The following is a 22288-nucleotide window of genomic DNA, read 5'->3' as shown; positions in this document are numbered from 1 at the left end:
AACCATTCTAAAAAGAACTGCTGTGGCAGAAAACATTACTATGGAAAGGGTGGGGGGGAAGACTGGGGGGGGTCACAGATATCCATTCTCATTTCAAAATGTTAAAGATGCACGATGCTATCAAGGAAAGAGAGTAACGTAACACTAAGCAGGGATATAGACTGGAGTCTAATCTGGGGTTCAGAGAAGGCCAGTTTGGCCAATATAGCTGCACATATTTTCACTGCTGATCCGCTACTATATTACACCACAGCTAAGTGATAATAACAGGTCCCCAATGCAAGGGGCGTATGAGCCCCGTGGTGCAGAGTGGTAAGCTGCAGTACGGCAGTCCAAGCTCTGCTCACGACCTGAGTTCGATCCCAATGAAAGTTGGTTCGAACCGGCTCAAGGTAGCCGGCTCAAGGTTGACTCAGCCTTTCATCCTTCCGAGGTCGGTAAAATAAGTACCCAGCTTGCTGGGGGTAAAGGGAAGACGACTGGGGAAGGCAATGGCAGACCACCCTGTAAACAAAGTCTGCCTAGGAAACGTCGGGATGTGATGTCACCCCATGGGTCAGGAATGACCTGGTGCTTGCATGGGGGACCTTTACCTTTACCTTAATGCAAGGGGCATGGCATCCTGAAGTATTCCAAATGTTTATTTCAGAAGCTCCTGAATGATGGGCAGGGTGAGAGAGCTTGACTGCTAAAGGCACTGAAAAAGGGAGGATACTTACGGCAGTTCTCTTCATCTGAGCCATCCTTGCAATCTGTATCGCCATCACAGAACCAGTGCTCAGCTATACAGCTGCCATCGCTGCAGCGGAACTCTTTGTCTGAACACTTTCGCATATCTGCAAAACAGAGCCGGAGATAGCTCACCTGAAAGGTCACACATTCTTACCCCTCCCAGGAATCAGACTCCATTTGTGCAATTTATCTGTCACTCTGGAGCACCTTTAACACCCCCAAGGACACAAATAAGCTCACTGTACAAATCAAGAATTGCTTGCTTCCTCTTTTTAACCATTAGGCTTGGGGTTTTAAAACTGAAATTAACAGGGATCCTAAATAAAATGTAATGTAAAACATTAAAAAGTTCCAGTAGACTGATGATATCACAATGTGGTTAGGCTCGTGCAAAAAAACAAACAAACAGCAGTCCCAGCTCTCAAGCAATGGATTTTAGAAAAAAGTCAAATGGTATGGCTCATACTCCTCAATCCAGCAAGCCAAATGTGTAGCCCTAACTTAAGAGACTGCTACCCAAGCAAAAACCTAAAATTCTAAGCGGACCTACAACTTTAATATTTATCTTTGTTCTGGGCCCATACAGTGAGCCAAAATAACTGACCAACCACCTGCAAGTATCCTGAATAAATACCACCATTGGACTAAAGCCCAAGCAAGCACTTTTTACAATAATCTTTTTAAAAATGGCTGTTCTATGGAATTAGGCTGCACAGGAGCCTAGCAACAGAGTCAGGCTACTAACCACACTGCTCATCACTGTTGTCCCCACAGTCATTGTCACCATCACAGTGCCACAGGCTACGTATGCAGTATCCATTCTGACATGAGAATTCGTCCTCCTCACACTCCCGTGGTGCTGAGGGTTAAAGATAAGCAGCATACGAGTCAAAACATAAAATATTCAGTACTACTCTCTGTGCCACCCAACATCCTTGGAACTCCCCCATCTTTAAATATGGAGCACACCCATGTTGTGGGGGTCCAACCGCAAGAGAGAGGCAGTAAAATAATTCCTAAGGGCTTGTGGAATGGTCTCTCTTCTACCAAAGGACAAGACGGCAGTAGCTCACAGGACACCATTTTGATGCCCTGAGTCAGGGTCAGCGACGACAACACAGTAATTAAAGATAACTGCTAATAAGTATAACTGCTAATAACTATTGTCGAGTTTAATCACATTAATCACAATAGGATTCAACAATGCTGAGAATACACCAGTAGTGCTACAAGAAAAAATATTTTGTATATTAAGACCTACGATGAGGTAACTTACGGCAGTCTTGCTCATCAGAATCATCCTCACAGTCATTGTCTCCATCACAGACCCATGAACGACGGATACACTTGCCATTGTCACAGTGGAAATCCAATGGGGAGCAAGTGGGCAACACTAAAATACAAAAAGAAGAGAGGCAATCCCTACAGGTTTCAATAAACTATGTTTACTTTTGCAATCCCGCACATTTGTGCCAAGGCCATTAATGACAATAAACAAGTTATTGCATATTACAGTTGCTAAAAAAATAAAAACATGAGTCCAGGATATTTGCAGCTGGGCAGTGCTGCCCCACTCAGGAATATTCCCATCTTCTCCCAAAGGGTGCTGCTTTAATGTTTACTTGGTTTGTCCCAAGTTCATGAAAGTTAATGAATCATGAATGTGACTCCCTACAGTCTTATGAGAAGACAACAGCTGTTTTTCCCTTCTTATAGAATAACAACTTATTGCTTTCAATATCTGAGACTAAACAGTATTGATACTTATCAATATAGTTATTGCTGAAGCCCTATATATGTGGAACCCAGGGCTAAATTTCTTGCCGGGTTGGTTTTTGGCCTAAACACTTGTCCTAGAGCAGAGAAACTAGTATTTTTGTTAAAAGATACCGATGGGTTTGTCTCTCATAGGACTGCCCTGTATGCTCTGGCAGCAAAGAATATAAGGGCCAATATGGCTGCTAAGGGAGCAGATTCTTCAAGTTGACTTTAATGGTCGCTAGGTCCCATTGGCCGATTGGGACACCACCACAACTTTTAGTTATTATTTTGTTGTTGTTGTTTTTGTATGCATCGATTTACTATAGTTTTATTATGTATATTATTAATCCAGAATTTTATTAACCTAATATTTTCTTTTATTATGTATCTGTGGTATCCTTGATATGTTTGTAGTGGCCTATGGCTAAATGCAAATAAAACCATTCATGTTCATGTTCATATAGTTATTGCTGGAAGTCATATGGATAGGAAAGACAGGGCTTTATCAGAAAGAAATCCGACCACTGAGCAATACAAAAAGCTAAAGAAGTATTTGCTCATTACATTACTTTCAGCCACCTGATTAGAATTTGCTGATTAGAAAAATCTAGTGGATTCTTTGAACATGGCACTTAGCAGTCACACTTTCATAAAATAAAATGGTTACTGTGGTTATCAGTGAAGACCCTAATGTTGTGAGACCTCCTTCATGCTATGAATTTTTTTAGTTAGACTCAGTGATTATATAAAGATTTTTCCAAGGCTCGTGTTAATTATTTATGATTTATTAATTAGTAGGTTTTATTAATTTTATATCACTATATACTATAGCTGCACACCAGTGTAATCTATGCTCCCTTTGGTAATCCGATGCCTGAAAAACTGCCACTATTTATAGAGTATAAGTCACCCTACTCCCAATGGCAACCAATATTTTCACTTTCTTCAACTGGACTCTATACACATCACTAGAGCAACAATTGTTTATGTATTGCCAACGGTTAGTAGTTGCAAAGGAAACATTTAGATATTTTAAGAAGTGTTATTTCATATTGCCAACGTCACTTGGTGTGTGTGTGTGTGTGTGTGTGTGTGGAGGGGGGAATCCCTGAGAAAGGTGAAGCTGCCACCCCTAAAGGCTGGAATTCAAAAGGGGAGCATAAATCAGCCATAGCCCAACCTCCACTCAAGGATGAAAGAAACACTCGGTCTTGCCAGGGCTGTGCTTCAAAGGCTGCCAGCTATGACGAGAACGGAGCAGCTCAAGATTTTGTTCCTGACAGGTGCATTCTCCAAAAGGAACAATGTTACCTCAACTATTTAAAAAAAAAAAACAGAAAAGCAAGAACAAGGAAAAGACTACGATTGTGGAAACCTTTCATCCCAGCCCAGTCGTAGCTGATATGATCTTCCAGCTGTCATCAAATGGGCTTCTTCTCCAACACTGAAGGGGAATGAATGAATCAGTAACACAAGAACTGGGAGGAAAGGTAGTTCCCCTGAAGGCAAGAAATGAAACTCCAGATGTTCAGTCTTTCTTGCTTCCCAATCCACAGCCCCTCACAGCCTAGGACTGCTGCCACTGTCTGGTGTAATCTACAACGCCTACACAGAATTGTCCCCTTTCCCTGTAAAGGTGTCAGACTGAGGAGCAGATGAATCCAGCAAAGGAAAACAAACCCTCCAATCCTAATACAGTAAGTAATCCTAACCAGGTAAGGCTAATTTTATTCAATAGGCCTTACTATCAGGAAAGTGTTCATAGGATTGCAACCACATAGTCTTGCAGACTCTTAAATCAAATGCCAATGAACATAAATGTTCCCTTTGCAAGATCCACGTTTCCCAACAGTTCATTTATGGCAGGCATACACTGCTTGGAAACTGAGGAACATGAAATACAAACTAATTAAGTGAGAGACAAAAGAAGGGCAAAAACTGCTGCAACATATTACATGACCAAGAATGGACCATAAGAAGAAGAAGTCCCGAAATTCCGGGTGAACTTGGCTGTTGCATAGTTGAGTTTTTTCTTGGCTGTGCGCAGTTTGCTCCCACAGCAGAGGAGCCAAGCTGCCTGCCCGGCTCCGGAGGTTCGGATCCCTATCTGAGCCTCCCCCCTGCAAGAAGCAGGGATTGACTGTTCCAAGCAGGTTAGACCATTTCAACGGGGGCAGGTTCATCAGTGGCTACTAGCCCTGGTGACCAAAGGGATTCATAGGCAGTAAACCTTTGAGAACCAGCATCAGGCAGCAATATCAGGGGCTCTTCATGTTCTTATGTACACATAGTGTGGAGAAAATGGGGAAACATTTTTCAACCTGTTGCATAACACTAGTATGCAAGGTCACCCAAATAAATGGATTGGCAGTAGATTTCAGGACATACAATGTAAAGTATTTCATCTCAAAATCCTCATAACAGTCTGAGACCAGGATACATGAAAAATTGCTTTTCCCATATGAGCCTGGCCATGTTATCCATGTGACGGTCACCTCTTGGCTGGACTACTGTAACTCGCTCTACGTAGGGCTGCCCTTGAGACTGACCCAAAGGCTCCAGCTAGTACAGAACGCAGCAGCGAGGCTCCTTACTGGGGCCTCGCCCCGAGACCATATACAGCCAGTGCTCCGACAACTGCACTGGCTCCAACTGGAGTATCGGATCAGGTTTAAGGTGCTGGTTTTAACCTTTAAAGCCTTACACGGTCTGGGACCCTTGTATCTTCGGGACCGACTCTCTTGGTAAACCCTCCAAAGAGCACTACGCTCTGCTGATAATAACTTGTTGGTGATCCCCAGCCCGAGGTGCAGCTGTCCTCTACTAGGGCCAGGGCCTTTTTGGCCCTGGCTCTGGCCTGGTGGAATGCTCTGTCCAGTAACATCAGGGCCCTGTGGGACCTGAAAGAGTTCCGGCAGGGCCTGTAAGACAGAGCTATTCCGCCAGGCCTATGGTTGAGGACAGCCGCAGGTGAGATCAGTGCTGGCCTCCCTACTCCCCCCCCCTTTAGCTTGTGTGTGTGTGAAGTGCCGTCAAGTCGCAGCCGACTTATGGCGACCCCTTTTGGAGTTTTCATGGCAACAGACTAACAGAGGTGGTTTGCCAGTGCCTTCCTCTGCACAGAAACCCTGGTATTCCTTGGTGGTCTTGTAACCTGGCCTGCAGTACTGCAGACCAAGCTCTGCTCATGACCTGAGTTCGATCCCGACGGAAGTTGGTTTCAGGTAGCCGGCTCAAGGTTGACTCAGCCTTCCATCCTTCCGAGGTCAGTAAAATGAGTACCCAGCTTGCTGGGGGTAAAGGGAGGATGACTGGGGAAGGCACTGGCAAACCACCCCGTAAAACAAAGTCTGCCTAGGAAACATCGGGATGTGACTTCACCCCATGGGTCAGGAATGACCCGGTGCTTGCACAGGGGACCTTTACCTTTTTAACCTGGCCTGGCCAGGGGAGGGCGGGCTAGAAATATGAAAAATAAATAAATAAATAAATAAATTATCAGCTCAGGTTATGTCTTATTGTGGATGATCGGGGATGGGCCGATCCTGGTAGCATCTTTCTGGCCACTGTTAGAATGAGGGTGTTGGATTAGATACAGCCAAGATCTATTTCAGCAGGGCCCATATATTCACTCAGGTTTGTATATACATCCTCATGATTCATCTTACCCTATCCCCTTATAGAATTTGGGGTCCTACCAAAGCTTCTAAATTTTAAGTGCAGTTCTATCCCAACTTTCTCTTCAGTGAAGCAACCGTGTAACTTGATAAGTCACTTTCCACTTTCATTCCAACCTTGCAATAGCAGGGCCTCACCCCACCCTTCAAAACGACAACAAAAATTTTTTCTTAAGCTATATGGGGTAGGGACCTATAGAGGCTCAGTGTGGGGAGGCAAGTATCCCAGGCCAAATCCCACTTGAACCTTCCAGAAAAGAAAGATGACCAAGGTAAGAATTCCTTAATTGGAATTAGGGAAGACATCCTTCTACACTCTTTCTCAAAGGGCCACTTGCAAACATTATAAAAACATGATTACAGTGGGCTCTCAGAGCTTAAGCACATAGGGATACCCAAATTATCTAGGACAAAACTGGCATTATGAATTATGGTCTTGTATTTTTAACTTGATGGCACTTAACACATACACTTTTTTACATTTATTTCTTTAGGGGATTTATATGCCACTTTTCTCCTTTCACAAGCACTCACTTTAACAACACCCACCACTTACCACTTATACAGCACTTCAAATCAACTAACACTGTACATGGTTAAAGAGTGAATGAAAACCAACATGCAAAATTAGTTATCAAGTCACTGCAAAAACTTGTGTTTTTGCCTTGCTGATTAAATGCATTACAGTGAAGAAACGCTTCATAATTTGGTCACTGTCTATCCAAATATGCATTGGTTACAATTCTTTTCTCTATCAGATTCTTTTCATCCTGTCCAACAAAGAGCAGCCTGTCATCAATGTTATTTTTTAGTTCCACTAATTTCAAGAAATATTGTCTTCCTCTTCACAAAAAAAGTCCTAAGATCTGAAGAGCCAACTCAACATTGCCGGCCCCTCTCCCATCAAATCAGCCTCTGTACCTCGACTAGACTCCCAGGCCTCAGCTGCAGCTTCAAGGTTGCAACCCCCTCCCTTCCTCCCCAACATATGTATTGCTGTCTGCTGCCTTGAGCCCCAGCGTGACTAATCACCAAAGGCCTGTGCAGTAGCCGCCTGGAAGGGAATTTGCATGCTAGCTCTCTGGGGGAGAATTCTTCTGGCTCCCACAGGGTTAGACCATTAACGCTGGTTCAGAGCAGATATCATTATCCCATTGAACTGTTGCTACTCTCATGAGGCAACTGCTTAAAATGAAATTCCAACCCTACAGGGAGCAGTTCTTCCCAATTTAATACTCCCCTCAAATATGAAAAATGAGCTTCAGGTTAGGAAAACTGGGGGGAGGGTGACATAAAGAACAACGGTTAAACACAAAGGGGGCCCTTATTCCCTCTTCTACAAGCACATCTGCCATTCCAGTCAGAGCCAGACTATGTTTACATTAGGGCCACTAACATTTTTTTGCCACTGTCACAGATATAGCAGGAAATGCCCCTTCCTATTGCTGCAGGATGACAGTTAAGTGTTTAATCTGAGTTGAACATTGATATAAGATCCAGTGGCCATTCTAAGGATTCCAAAAGAACGCTTAAGGAAAGACCATCTAGATTATCCAGTACCTCAGAACAAACAGCTGTTGTCCTGCTGAACAGATGGACAGTGTGGTGTAATTGAAAGACTTTGATTTGGGAGACAGTGGTTCAAATCCCCAATCAGCCATGAAACCCAGGCCATACCTCACAGGGTTGTTGTAAGAATAAAAAGCAGAGAGTGGACAAGGGATCACGTACACTGGCCTGAACTCCTTGAGAAAGGAGTGGGTAAAATAAATAATGTAAAATAGCCAGACAGAACATAGGATCATCCCTATTTCCTTGCTTATTGTGGGAGAATAATGGATAGTCACAATGGGTATTTGTTCAAGAGGCACAACCCATCGTATTCTCATACAATTCAGATACTCAGAGAAAGGCCATGTGTACAAATGCAGCTCAAGAGAATCTGGCAGGCCAGCCTAATTACTCATATAAAGGAGCACACTTTCCATGGGGAAAGTACTCTTCTCCTTAAGCTAGGAGCTCAGACACCTCAAATAATGAACCTAATCTGCAGATCTGTCATGTTACCAACTGCCCAAAGCCCCTATACCTCTGTAAGATGAGGAAATAAGACACATCTAGGCACCATTCAGCAGTAATGGAGATGTCATGGGTCTTCGTCAACCTTTTGTCCCTCTAAATTCTTGTCAGCTCACAGCTGAAGAAATGGTGCTGAACATTGAACTGCCTTGCCACTGCACACCTGAGCCTCAATCACTTTAAAAGCAATATCTCTCTATAAAGGTCAACTTTGGCCCTGCCCTAATTCTGAACAACTCCTTTTCAAGGCAAGTCCCCCTTTAAGATTTGATTAGGGTTAAACAGTCTTCACAGGATGTCTGGAAGAGGATAGCTGAATGAACTGAGGAGAATGGGAAGACTTGAATGAGAGTGGAATTATGGTTTAGGAAAGAAGGGACAGGTCCATATTTTAGAACTGAACTGAAAAGAAAGGAAATGCAAATGCTCCCAGAATAGATTATCAAAGTTTATCACTGCAAACAAATTGCTGAAACACTTAAGTATAATTAAGACAAAAAAATTCCATTAACAAAATTCACTGTTGCACTAGGTTGTCCGAGGCTCCTGGCAACCCCAGAGACTCCTCGGCCTCGCCAGCCCACCCCAGGCTGGGAAGGAGCCACAGAGGATGTCCAGAAGAGCATGAAGGGAGAAGCTGCTTTAACTTACCCTGGTGCTGTAGCAGGAGCCAATCAGCTGGGCTCACTGGGGCAGAATGTCTCCTCTAGAGCCCTGGAGCTGGAGCGAGATCTCAGCATGGAGACCCCGGAAGAGATTGAGCAGGCCCAGAGGCAGGGCAGTCCCAGGGAGGGGAAAGGCAGTGTCAATGGGCAGTGTCAAGTCCCCATCCTCTCTGATTCATGATTAGAGAGCTCAGAATCTGTGAATGAATATTCTTCCGCTGATCTGTTGAAGGGAAAGATGGAACGTCTGCTTGAAGCAGAGGGATGTTTTTTATGTACTTTCTTGGTTGGCCAGGCGGGGGCTTTGCTGGTGCCCAGTATTTTTGCAGCCTGAGTAGCATGCCTTTTAGGCTTGGGGGGGTGGGGGCAGAGAACTTTCTTGCTAGCCTCACTATGCCTTTTTTTGAAGGTATGCTTGGGCTTATTGGAGTTTTCTTCTTTTTTCTCCATTTGAGTGTTAACAAATTCCTCCAGCCATGAGTGGAAGGAGGGGCAACGCTAATAATCGCTGGTTCATTTTCTACTTGATGACCTTCTGAGGGAGTCAGGGTCGAAGCTTCCCACACATTCACCCCTCCAGGCACTTCTCTGGATGCAGAGGCCTGCCCTAGGGAAGGTTAGGCACAGGGAAGGGAAAGATCAAAGAATCACAGAGTTGGAAGGGACCACCAGGGTCATCTAGTCCAACCCCCAGATCTTGCAATCTAGCTAATCAGTGAGAATTGGTGTCCCACAGAGCTCGAAGAATCTGTGCACTCTCTGAGGAGGCAGGAAAAGAACTGAAGAGGGCGGGCAGTGGCTCACATCGGGGATGGAAACAGCAACCTAGTTCCTGCCTCCTGACGGGAAGAGGAGTACCCAAACGTGCCAGGATGTCTTCCTCGTCTAAAACAAAAATGGACTTGTCAGCCTCAGGAACATCTACAATAGCAACTGTGGCATTGTAAACTGAGGCCAATGTTACTTTTGTTCTGGGGTGGCACAAGTCCTACTGGAGAGACACTGTCCTTCAGTGTTACTTCTCTGAAGATGCCTGCCACAGCTGCTGGCGAAACGTCAGGAAAGAAAATACCAAGACCACGGTTACACAGCCTGGATAACCTACAAGAACCGATGAACTCTGACTGTGAAAGCCTTCGACAATATTCCTACTGGATTGTTATGACCTTTTTACCCAGGAGCCATGATACACATCCCCATCACGTGCACACCTTGGGAGAGAGTGGCAAGGGTTTCCCAATAAAGAAACAACCTAAATTGAGTTGCAAATAAAGTTCTTATACAACGTAAGGGCAAGTGCTGCAGAGCACTGATTGGTAAGTACCCATAAAATCATTAGCATCTAGCAACACAATTTCCATCCCCCAAATCCTGTACCACTAGCAGCCAGTGGTTCTCAAATCAGTCTTTTTAAATGCATGGAAAGGCATAGTGAGGGCCTGTGTGGGTAAACCACAAGCAACTAAAACCTGCACATCACACCCTTCCTAGCCAGATGACTAGCATATTTGACACTCCAGTCCCATCAGTGCGAAATGACTCAACAGATACAGAAGCTATCCAACTAACCAGAAGGCACTTTGGCTTGCTGTCACCTGTGTTTCCTGCTTCAGTGCCTGGCATATATCCAGTCTGACTTCAATACCACTGATCTGTTTTTAACAGATAGTGCTTCATTTCCTTCGCTAATTAGCTTTATAAACCAAATACAATCAAATAACATTTTAAAAATTTACATGCTGGCACCATCGCCCCATTCACACCTCCGGTGTTCTGTTTTTTTGTGCAGTTATCAAAACCGGCTCTTGTGATTCCTCTGTAATAATGAGAATGGGTCCATCTGTAGTAGCCCAGGAAGGCTCATTCTCATTACACATGAACACACGAAGCTGCCTTATACTGAATCAGACCCTTGGTCCATCAAAGTCAGTATTGTCTACTCAGACCGGCAGCAGCTCTCCAGGGTCTCAGGCAGAGGTCTTTCACATCACCAACTTGCCTAGTCCCTTTGACTGGAGATGCCGGGGATTAAACTTGGGACCTTCTGCATGCCAAGCAAATGCTCTACCACTGAGCCACGGCCCCTCCCCTATTATTCAGTTTCTAAGTTTTGCTAGTAACAAGTCCACAGTTGATGACTACTACAAAGGATTTGTATTACAGAATTTGGTCTTGATAACTGCAAAAAAACCTAGGCCAAACTGGCACAGTGTCAAGGTTTTTTGGGCATTATTTTCTTTCTACCTAGGAAAAGATCAGATACAGTGAGGGGGGAAAGTATTTGATCCCCTGCTGAATTTGCCCGTTTGCCCTCTGACGAAGAAATGACCAGTCCATAATTTTAATGGTAGGTTTATTGTAGTTTGAGAGACAGAATAACAACAGGAAAAACCCCAGAAACCCAGAAGACAAAAGTCAGAGATTGATGTGCATTATAATGAGTGAAATAAGTATTTGATCCCCTATCAACCAGCCAGATTGGGGTTAGGGTTCTGCTGTCGACAGAAGCAATCAATCCATCAGATTCCAAACTAGCCACCATGACCAAGACCAAAGAGCTGTCCAAAGATGTCAGGGACAAGATTGTAGACCTGCACAAGGCTGGACTGGGCTACAAGACTATTGCCAAGCAGCTTGGTGAGAAGGTGACAACCCTAACCCTAACTGTCAACCTCCCTCGGTCTGGGGCTCCATGCAAGATCTCATCTCGTGGAGTTGCAATGATCATGAGAACGGTGATGAAGCAGCCCAGAACTACACGGGGGGAACTTGTCAATGATCTCAGGGCAGCTGGGACCATAGTCACCATGAAAACAGTTGGTAACACACTACGCCGTGAAGGACTGAGATCTTGCAGAGCCCACAAGGTCCCCTTGATCAAGACAGCACATGTACAGGCCCGTCTGCAGTTTGCCAATGCATATCTGAATGACCCAGAGGAGAACTGGGTGAAAGTGTTGTGGTCAGATGAGACCAAAATCGAGCTCTTTGGCATCAACTCAACTCGCCATGTTTGGAGGAGGAGGAATGCTGCCTACGACCCCAAGAACACCATCCCCACCGTCAAACATGGAGGGGGACATTATGCTTTGGGGGTGTTTTTCTGCTAAGGAGACAGGACACCTTCACCGCATCGAAGGGACGATGGACGGGACCATGTATCGTCAAATTTTGGATGAGCACCTCCTTCCCTCAGCAAGGGCATTGAAAATGGGTCGAGGATGGGTATTCCAGCATGACAATGACCCAAAACACACAGCCAAGGCAACAAAGGAGTGGCTCAAGAAGAAGCACATTAAGGTCCCGGAGTGGCCTAGCCAGTCTCCAGACCTTAATCCCATCGAAAATCTGTGAAGGGAGCTGAAGGTTCGAGTAGCTACACATCAGCCTCGAAATCTTACTGACTTGGAGAGGATCTGCAAAGAGGAGTGGGACAAAATACCTCCTGAGATGTGTGCAAACCTGGTGGCCACCGACAAGAAACGTCTGACCTCTGTAATTGCCAACAAGGGTTTTGCCACCAAGTACTAAGTCATCTTTTGCAAAGGGATCAAATACTTATTTCACTCATTATAATGCACATCAATCTCTGACTTTTGTCTTCTGGGTTTCTGGGGGTTTTCTGTTGTTATTCTGTCTCTCACAGCTACAATAGACCTACCATTAAAATTATGGCCTGGTCATTTCTTCGTCAGAGGGCAAATGGGCAAATTCAGCAGGGGATCTAATACTTTTTTCCCTCACTATATGGGCCACCCTCTCACATAGTTCTCCCACAGTTGCTTCCAGACATTAGAGAGAACTGAATGTCTGGGCTGGGAGATGGCACAATTATTTGAGTTCAGGATCTTCCTCTGACCCTGGGAAATATTCATCTCCTAAATGAGCTGATCGCCCTGACCTGGATGGTCTAGGCTAGCCTGATCTTGTCAGATCTCAGAAGCTAAGCAGGGACAGCCCTGGTTAGTATTTGGATGGGAGACCACCAAGGAATACCAGGGTTGCTGTTTAGAGGAAGGCACTGGCAAACCACCTCTGTTAGTCTCTTGCCATGAAAACCCCAAAAAGGAGTCGCCATAAGTCGGCTGCAACTTGACGGCACTTTACACACACACACAAATGAGCTGATCACATCTTCTCTTGATAAGGACAACCTTCCCCTCATGAGTTTCTCATCCATAACTCCTATGGCTCTTACAGAAATAATCACTCCTAGCTTTGAAGTGATTTCTCTTTCTGTACCCATCTGCAGACTCCCCCAGCAGGTCTACAAGGAATGGCAACAGATGGGTAAAGAACCTCTTTCCTTCTTTCTCATTACCTGTGTCAGGTAACTAATTATTTAGAAAGTCCCAAAGGTCCCTTGGTGTATTTGGCTGGATCATGCCAGCATTGTGTAGTGCTTAAGAGTAGTGGACTCTTATCTGGAAAACTAGGTTCAAAAAGCTTGTTGGGTGATCTTGGACCAGTCACTCTCTCTCTCTCTCTCTCTCAGCCTAACCTAACTCACAGGAGTATTGTGAAGATAAAAAGTAGGAAGTGAGAATGATGTACACTGCCATGAAATCCTTTGAGGAAGGATGGGATAAAAATGTACTACACAAATAATGCTAATGCACATTTCTCTCTCTGCAACAAAACTTCCCACGCACACAGATTTTTTAAAATTGTGACTCAAACATGAAATAATAATAATAATGCTAGTGACAGTTAACTGGTAACAGGCCTGACCAGGATTTCAGGATTTCAGATCTTATGGGAGCAAAGATCAGTTCTATGAGCTTCCAATATGCTTTGATTAGAGACAGTGTCTAGCAAAGCTACAGGCGCTGGGAACAAGCTGAACGGAGACAGCCAAAGGACATCTCAACCTAGCTTTGATAGCTGAAGGTGCTCATTGCTACTATTATTGTAATACTGGAGCTTGTAAACATGATCCAAGGCAGGAAGCAAATATAACATGGACTAATTGGTTCCTTTCACAGCATGGAGCCAAGCACAGAGAGGAAAGCAATCTTGCTGTTAGGAAGGTAGGCAAGGCAACAAACCCAACTGTTAATCAAGAGAAGATGACCTTTTGCCTTGCCACTTTCCAAAGAAGTGAGAGGATCCTTGCAAAAAATAAATTAAAAAAGCACACCCAGAGCAACAAAGTCAAATAAATGAAAGGAACAAGAAAACCTGTTGGAGAAAATAAACAAAAGGAGAGCAGTGTCTGTGGGTGAATTAATAGGGAAACCTACGCAATTATTCAATTAGAATCAAGGGAGAGTTAGGCTTTAAATTATAATTATACCCCCCTAAGACAAGGCTTGAGCTTCCTGGTTTATACTCTATATATGTTGGTGTACCCTTCCTTCACTTCCTATAAACCCATCCCAATTACTAACCAAACTCTGAGAGATTTTTGTGCAGAGTGACAATGAGAAATGAGGCGAAAAACAGGGAGAGAAAGGAATTACAGCACAATCCTAAATAGAGTTATACCCTAAATCCATTTAACTCAATGGTCTTAGAAGGATGTAACTCAGTTTAGGATTGCGCTGTCAAGACTGTTAGTGGTAATTATTCAGTAAGGGTTGAAACCCCCTGAAATGTAAAGTTTGCTTATAAAGAATCAGATCAGCAAGAACTTTTCTGTAAGTGGGTGTGAGAATTCTTACAGGAGAGTGGCAAGCGGAAAAGCCAATAGCTGAAAATGAAGTGCACGGCTACAAGGGAGATTCGTGAATGGCTTTGTATGGATTTTTTTTAAACAGTGACCAGAAGAGCATGTGTGGTTAATTAAGAAACCACAGCTAGAAGAAAACCCACATTACAACACTTGAACAGACATCCCATATACACACCAGAGGACATCCTGGACAGTTACCAGAGGTGAAAATTAAGTGGCACTATCACATATGCTTGAGATTTGCACCTGTTACCCCCTGTTCGGATCTTAAGAATCTGGTTCACACAGTTTATCCTATGCCTAGCCCCTTTTTGCTGCTTGGACATGCCCGGCCAGTTCTGATTTCTTGTAACTGACATACTATAAGATGGCCTTGTAGCTCCTGCTCACACAAAATTCATGCCCTCTCTTTGCCCATTTCACAATACTGTTTCCCCAACAGCTTGTGCACACACGACAGATGCAGAGCCAGTCGATTTTGTCCTGTACCCCCGAAGAATTTCTTGAACCTCCAGTGGAACTTGAGGGGCAGATGTTAACATACACAAAAAAAGAAAATATCACAAGAACATAAAGCTGAATTGGCGGGCAAGTGTTGATGAAAAAAGAGCAGGATTATAAGGAATAAGTTACTTTGATTTCTTAGCTATATCTAGTTAAGCTTTAGATTCTGTCTTTTACTTTATTCTCCCTTATTTATTTATTTTTGCTTTCCATATCTTCTGGGGAATCAGATTTTATTTTGTCTGTCAGCAGTTGTTGCAACTCAATCTGCCATTCATATTTCTATTTCCAATCGAAGGGCCCCCTACACTAGAAAGGTCTGCTCTGCCTGTTTAGCAAGAAGACATACCCAGTTGCACTTTGGGATTTAATCTTGATGTACTGCCGGATATTAAAAATACTTTCCTGATTACTGAAGAACAATAGTAAGTACTTCAGTTTTGTGCCGCAATCACTGTGATAAGACTCGCTGTGCGTGTACAAAATTTGTTAGCAGAAGCAGAAAGATACAGGGATTGTAACTGTAGTATAATATGTTGCTACAAGAATTACAACCCTTTGGGGAAGGTTCTGTCCTTTTTCTGTACTGTTAAAATTCAGCTTTGAATCATCAGAAGTAACTGATATGCACTGAGAAGCATTACTAGAGCTTAAAATATACAAGCAATTTGACTTTATGGATTTTGACAGCCACCTTGAACCACAGTTCAACTGCTCTTTGAGGAAGAATCCTTGCTTTTTGACATACCCTCAGTGGATATGAGAAAGAGCTTTTCTCTGGTGACTGCTGCGAGCGCAGATTTTTACAAAACAAAAAATCAGAAGTTTCATGAGAAACTGTTTTGATCCTTGTTTTACCGGGGCACGATGCACATTAGCCCATAGTCTTCGGCAGGGACATTTGTCTGACTCTCCTTTCAATTATGGGAGTTTAAGCATATGGCTCTCTACATAAGTTATTCGAGTGGTGAAATCAGCTGTCAGACAATCCAACAGAAATAGTTGGCAGAGTGACAGAGAAAAGTAGCACCCAAAGTCTGCCTTCTCCGCCTATCACATTTCAGGAGGAGCCAAGCATTGGTAACATACAACACCAGGAGTAAGAGAGGAAACTGAAGGACACTCAGACACCACACCCCAACTGCAAATATCAGATTTTTGCATTTGTTTGCTGAAAGTGTGAGACACACAAACTAATGTAAAACAGGTAGCTAATGCAGGGGTGTCGAACTAATTTGTTATGAGGGCCAGATGCTATATAAATGTCATTTGGTTGGGCTGGGCCATGTATACCAGTCCAGATCGGCATCGGCCATGTGTAGCAGCCCGCTGCAGGCTCGCCAGCTCAGATCGGGAGCGGGGAGGCTGCCTCGACAGATGAGCCCGCAGCGTGCTCCCAGCCCAGATCAGGAGCAGGGTGGTGGTGGCGGCGGCTGCCTTGACTGGTGAGAATGCAGCAGGATCACCAGCCCAGATCATGAGCGGGTGATGGTTGTCTCAGCTGGCAAGACTGCAGCAGGCTCACCAGCCCAGATTATCAATATTTCCAACTTTTCCACTGGATCAACTGAAAAAAATAATAATTGGGGGTAGGAACTCTTTTCTGAACATTTCTTGGTCCATCCCCCCACCCCACCGCTCAGGTATTTCACATCTCTAAAGCCCCTGGCCTTAGTGACCTGAGATACTGTTGCAGACTTTAGCTACTATGAGAACAAAACTCAGTCTGTTTGTTTGTTTTTATAACTCCAAGTTCTGGAAAGAGTTAAGCTGCAACCCCTCCCTTCTTAATAATGAACGATTTACTTACTGCAACCATCTTCATCACTGTGGTCCCCACAGTCATTGTCGCCGTCACACTGCCACTGAGCCGGGATACACGTGCAATCACCAAAGGCGCTAACTGCACAGGTAAAGTGGTTGCGTCCACAGGAACATTCAGCGCTGCTATGTACGCCTGAAAGGAGAAAATAATCAGCATGCCTCAGAAATGAGAAAGGAAGAAGTCACACATTTTATTTTGAAACATGTGAAAGCAGAGATCATGAAGAGGCACTGTAACTGTGTCCCATATGTACCCCACCCATACAATACAATCACAGCAACAAGGACAACCCACTGTAGGTTATATTCCTGAACTGCAACTAGAGTAAACAGCCATATGTAATCATTTGGTGGGGGGGGGGATCTAGAGCTTGGTACAGTGACCAAATATTTACATCAATGTCCATTTCCCAAAAATCTTCCTCTCCCCTGCCTGCCATACATCAGCATTTGGTCAACTCTCAGTGTTCTCCTCAAATACACGAAGATCTAAACAAACAAAAAAACAGAAAGGACCATGGATCTGCATAAAAAATCCTAGTTTAAAACCATAACCAATACCTCTACTTTGGCCCTGCTCTATAGTTCAGGATGACTTAGGAAAGCCATTTGTTAGGGTTGAAAAGGTTTCTAGACTCAGCCCAGGGGCTCCTTGTCCAATATTTCAGCCCCATGATATCATCTTCTCTTATGCATCTTTAGAGACCAACAAGAATTTCGAGGTTTAAGCTTTGACTCTTGAAAGCTTATTCCCTGAAATCATGGACCATTTTAATAGTGATTTATTGCTGCAGCTCTCCACAACCTGAGGGTACATAAACTAAAAGGTATTGTAAAGAAATATGTAAAGAAAGTCAATCCCCAAATCCACAGCATATACTACCGCCCTGCCTGATGTGCAAAGAATCAGCTCTACACACAGCATGCCATTTATTGATTTATTCTTTAGTGTTTTCTTCTTCATTTTCTAACAGCATGCCTACAAATTAATAATGATATTCTAGCTGAAGCCTGAATATATTCAGTATTTTCCCTCAAGAAATATAACCGTACCAAGAGAGAACAGAATGAACACAGGTACAAAGAGATTTAGTAACATCTAATTCCCGGCAAGTGAGCTCTGCTTTCACAAATAGAGCATGTGTGACTAACCAAGTGTTTCAGAAACCCAGGACAGGATCCGTACTTAAAATATGATCCTCACTGTCTCATGTTCCAGCCCTGGTCAGCTAAGGAGATCCGGAAATGAGCAGGAAGTCAGGACACGTGCCTATTGAGCCAACAAAATAATCATTAAGAAGAAAAGATACTTGTCAGGTCAGAGTGTTTCAAGAGTTATTAGGCCTTGCAGATTCTATATCATGAACAGACATAGTATCCCTTCTCTGAACATGAAATGTTTCACTAGCATATTTCAACTCGAAAGAGGACAAGGGAGTTTATCCATATATTTGTCTTTAAAAAGCAAAAACAGGAGGGTTTACCTTCACTCCTGTATTATAGGGGATTCTTCCCTTTCATCAGTTCTATGGTAATACTATTAAATGTCATTACAGGAAGATAATACAGCTTGCTACTTTCTAGTAAGTCTCCGGTACATCTTCCTTGAGAGAGTTGCCACATTCAACTGGCTTATTATATTTTCATCCAAAGGTTAGTTAGATGAAACAGCCTTTCTGGTATTAAGGATGCCCCTACAACAAATGGGCTTCTGTAGCAAATGGAGGCAATTTTTTTGCTTGCTGGACTTTAAGGAGAAAGAGTACCAATCTGATCCACAAGTAGCAGTCCCCACTAAAGGAAAGTACAGCTAATCCATCCTTAATAGAGGGATTTGCTGAGCCATTGTTTGAACAGAAAACTCTTCTGGCAGAAACTGTGAATGCCACATTGCACTTATATGTTCTGATGACAGAAGAAACATCACTCGCTGATACAGGCCACCAAGATGTGCTAATAGCACAACAGGCAGAACTAATTTCAACTGGGGGTCTTTTGGCCTCCAAGGAGCTAACACCTGACCAGAATGCAAGCGACATAAATTGGTGCTCGTAGACACAAGCTTCAAGGATCATTGATTCAACCATTTTGAGATGTCACAATCCAATCTTCTCATTCTCTTTCATGTGAAATTTTGCTCAATTCCATTCACACATACCCTAGCCGAAAATGGATGCGAAAAGCTCTACATGTTGTCATACTGGGTAAAATACGGTAAAATCTTCAGTTCTTCATTTCTGAAATACAAGCATGCTAAGCAACATGGCAGGAAATCATGAGCCACGTTTAATTACCAATTTCTGAAGCCAGTGGTGTTCTAAGTCAAAGCCAATGATCCTTTGACCTCTATAGCAGTCAGCTGTGACTACAAATGAAACACCTCCCTTGTTGAAATGAGCCAAGGGGTCCGCCCTGATCTAGCCACAGTGATCCATGCGACGGTCACTTCTAGGCTGGATTACTGTAACTCACTCTATGTAGGACTGCCCTTGAGACTGACCCGACGTCTGGTGCAAAATGCAGCAGCGAGGCTCCTTACTGGGGTCTCACATCAAGAGCCTATACGGCCAATGTTTTCCCAACTGCACTGGCTCCAGCTGGAGTATCAGATCAGGTTCAAGGTGCTGGTTTTGACCTTTAAAGCCTTACAAAGTCTGGGACCCTCATATCTTCGGGACCACCTCTCCTGGCATCCCCCACCCCGAAGGACATTGTCTGATGAGAATCTGCTGGTGGTCCCTGGCCCTAAGAATGTGAGGCTGTCCTCTACAAGAGCTAGGGCTTTTTCAGCCCTGGCTCCAGCCTGGTGGAATGCTCTGCCGAGAAACATCAGGGCCCTGTGGGACCTTAAGGAGTTCCACAGGGCCTGAGAGACAGAGCTTGCAGGCCTACAACTGAGGGGCAGCCGTGAGTACCATCTTTACTGGCCTCCCCACCCCTCCTCCCTTTTTATGTATGGACTGGGTTGTTTGAGGGACGGCCGCCTGTGTGGCTGTTACAGTAGTATGGGATTCGTGTGCCATCTTTGACTAGGGGTTTTAAGGTTTAATTTTATTGTTGGTTTTATCATTACTATTATGTGACTGTTGGGGTTTAAATGATGTTACCTGCCCTGAGCCGGCTTGCTGGGGAGGGAGGGCTACAAATTTGAAAAATAAATAAATTGAAAAATAAATGCACATGGCCTTTACTCATATACCTCCCCAACACTGGTCTGAGGATCCTAAGTCTGTATATGCAAAAGCATATTTGGGCAACGTGAGAGAGGTTTCTGATACAATTAAACCAGTCTGTACTAGCAGTAGACAAAATGGCAAAGAGGACAGGCAAATTTCAAGATGCAATCTACATAAATGCTGAAAGAAATACAGAACAATTAATTCCTAATGGAAGTGCTCATATTAACAAGATGCATTTATTTAGGAGATTTTTATGCTGCCTTTCCAAACTCCACCCACCGCTAGCCTAAACAGAGACCACCCAAGACCATGTGTACAATGTCTCCAAAGAAGAAAAGAGCCAAAGGGGATGGAAGGCATTGAAGAGTGCCTGGGAAAGTCCTAGGGTAGGGAGGAAGAAATAATTAAGATTAGAGCAAAAATTAAAGGAAAGATGCATGATGGTGTAGTGTTAGTCGTTGTGGGGTTGAAATAGCCGGTTGGATAGCCAAATGTGGCTGGGGAAATGGGATCAAAGAGACAGCACAGCGCCAAGGGACTAGACAACCAAGGAGAGGAGAAAAGAGGAGTGGGAAAGTTCTGCATCAGGACTGCTCAGTAGCCCACTGTGACCGTTTCGCTCAGCACTTTGCAGATAAAATCTCTCGCATCTGTTCCGACGAGGACTCTACATTAGCAATGACAGGGTCAGATGGTGCCAGGGTGCCAACTTGTCCAATAGTTTGGGATACTTTTCAGTTTGTGTAGTCTGAGGATGTGGACATGATCCTTGGCAGTTTGAGGCCTACCATCTGCTTGTATGACCCTTATCCTTCCTGGTTACTTAAATCTTCCAGGGAGGCAGGCTGACTGGGTTTGAGAGGTAGTTAATGCTTCCTTAAGAGAGGGAGTGGCTGCCCCAGCCTTGAAACAGGCTGTAGTGTGTCACATGAAGTTGCCTTAACCAGTGGTGGCGAACCTATGGCACGTGTGCCAGAGGGGGAACACAGAGCCCTCTCTGTGGGCATGCGCGCCGTCGCCCCAGCACATCTAGAGAGTTGCAAATCCAAGGCAAAACCTCCTGTGCTTTTTGGCCATTTGGTCCCTCCCCTCGCCCACCAGCCACAATAAGACCCTGCAGGATACGCCCAGGCCTGCCTCCCGCCTTTCTTTCCCCCCTGCTTCCCAAAGCCTCCCAATGAGCCTCCAAGTGGCTCTGGAGCAGCAGCAGCAGGCAATGGCGGCTGTGCGGGCATGGAGCGGCGAAGCCGGGGGCTACTGCTGCCGCTGCTGCTGGCCGGCCCGGCCAGTGCGCAGTACTAGAAGTACAGCTTAGTCTCCTCTCCTCCTTTTTATCTGCACAACAACCCTGTGAGATAGGTTAGGCTGAAAGTATGTGACTGGTCCAAAATCACCCAGTGACCTTCCTCAGCAAGATGGGTTTTTGAACCTGGGTCTCGCAGACCCTACTCTGAAGCTTTAACTGCTACACCACACTGGCATTCATAAGGTGGCTGCTATTGAACAGCAGTAAGCAGCCAGACCTAGTTGAGTCATGTAAGTTGGGTGGCATCAAGAGGTTGCTTCCAGGCCTAGGGTAGCCAAGTCTTCAGACGGGACCTGGAGATCTCCCAGAATTACAACTGAACTCCAGATGACAGAGATCTGTCACCCTGAAGAAAATAACTGCTTTGGAGGGTGGACTCTATGGCATTATATTCATCTGAGGCCTCTCCCCCTCCCCAAACCCTGCCCTCCTCAGATGCCACCACAAAATCTCCAGGAATTTCCCAACATGGAACTAGCAAGCCTAGTCAGGCCTGGCTCCAAGGTACCCTCCCTCAAAGGCCAAAAGAGACCTGGAAATGGCTCTGCCTCCTCCCCCTTGCTTTTACTGACTAAACCAAGTTTTGGAATGCTGTGGTTGCCTAGCAACAGCCACTGAGGGAAATCTTTGCTCCAGGTGCATCTTTTATAATTTTCGTTTTTTTTAAAAAAAAAAACAGCAATGTTGTTGTTTTACAGTTCACATTTTCCTGCAAACCTAAAGCTCTTTTCAGGTTTGTAGAAAAATCTATTTTGCCCATTCACACTCCAGTCACCAGATTTAGGTATCCTCAGATTTGGCCAACTTTGTATACCAATAGAGGTATTTCAAGCCACAGAAATGGAGTCTATCAAAATCTTAACAAGAATATGCCAACAAATATGGAA

At 44.3% G+C, this 22288-nt stretch overlaps 1 protein-coding gene across 1 annotated transcript in view; it reads right to left on the bottom strand.

Annotated features, from left to right (window-relative positions):
* LRP4 (LDL receptor related protein 4) overlaps positions 1–22288 on the bottom strand; it is an 81217-nt gene that overhangs the window by 38179 nt on the left and 20750 nt on the right. The window contains exons 5-8 of the mRNA XM_056851910.1: positions 16903–17049; positions 2009–2125; positions 1478–1591; positions 720–836 (exon numbers count right to left, since the gene is read on the bottom strand). Coding sequence (XP_056707888.1) covers positions 720–836; positions 1478–1591; positions 2009–2125; positions 16903–17049 — 495 coding nt within the window. The remainder of the gene's footprint in view (positions 1–719; positions 837–1477; positions 1592–2008; positions 2126–16902; positions 17050–22288) is intronic.

This window comes from Euleptes europaea, chromosome 6, assembly GCF_029931775.1.
Source record: "Euleptes europaea isolate rEulEur1 chromosome 6, rEulEur1.hap1, whole genome shotgun sequence".
Taxonomy (NCBI): domain Eukaryota; kingdom Metazoa; phylum Chordata; class Lepidosauria; order Squamata; family Sphaerodactylidae; genus Euleptes; species Euleptes europaea.
This window is presented reverse-complemented; position numbering and strand designations above follow the sequence as displayed.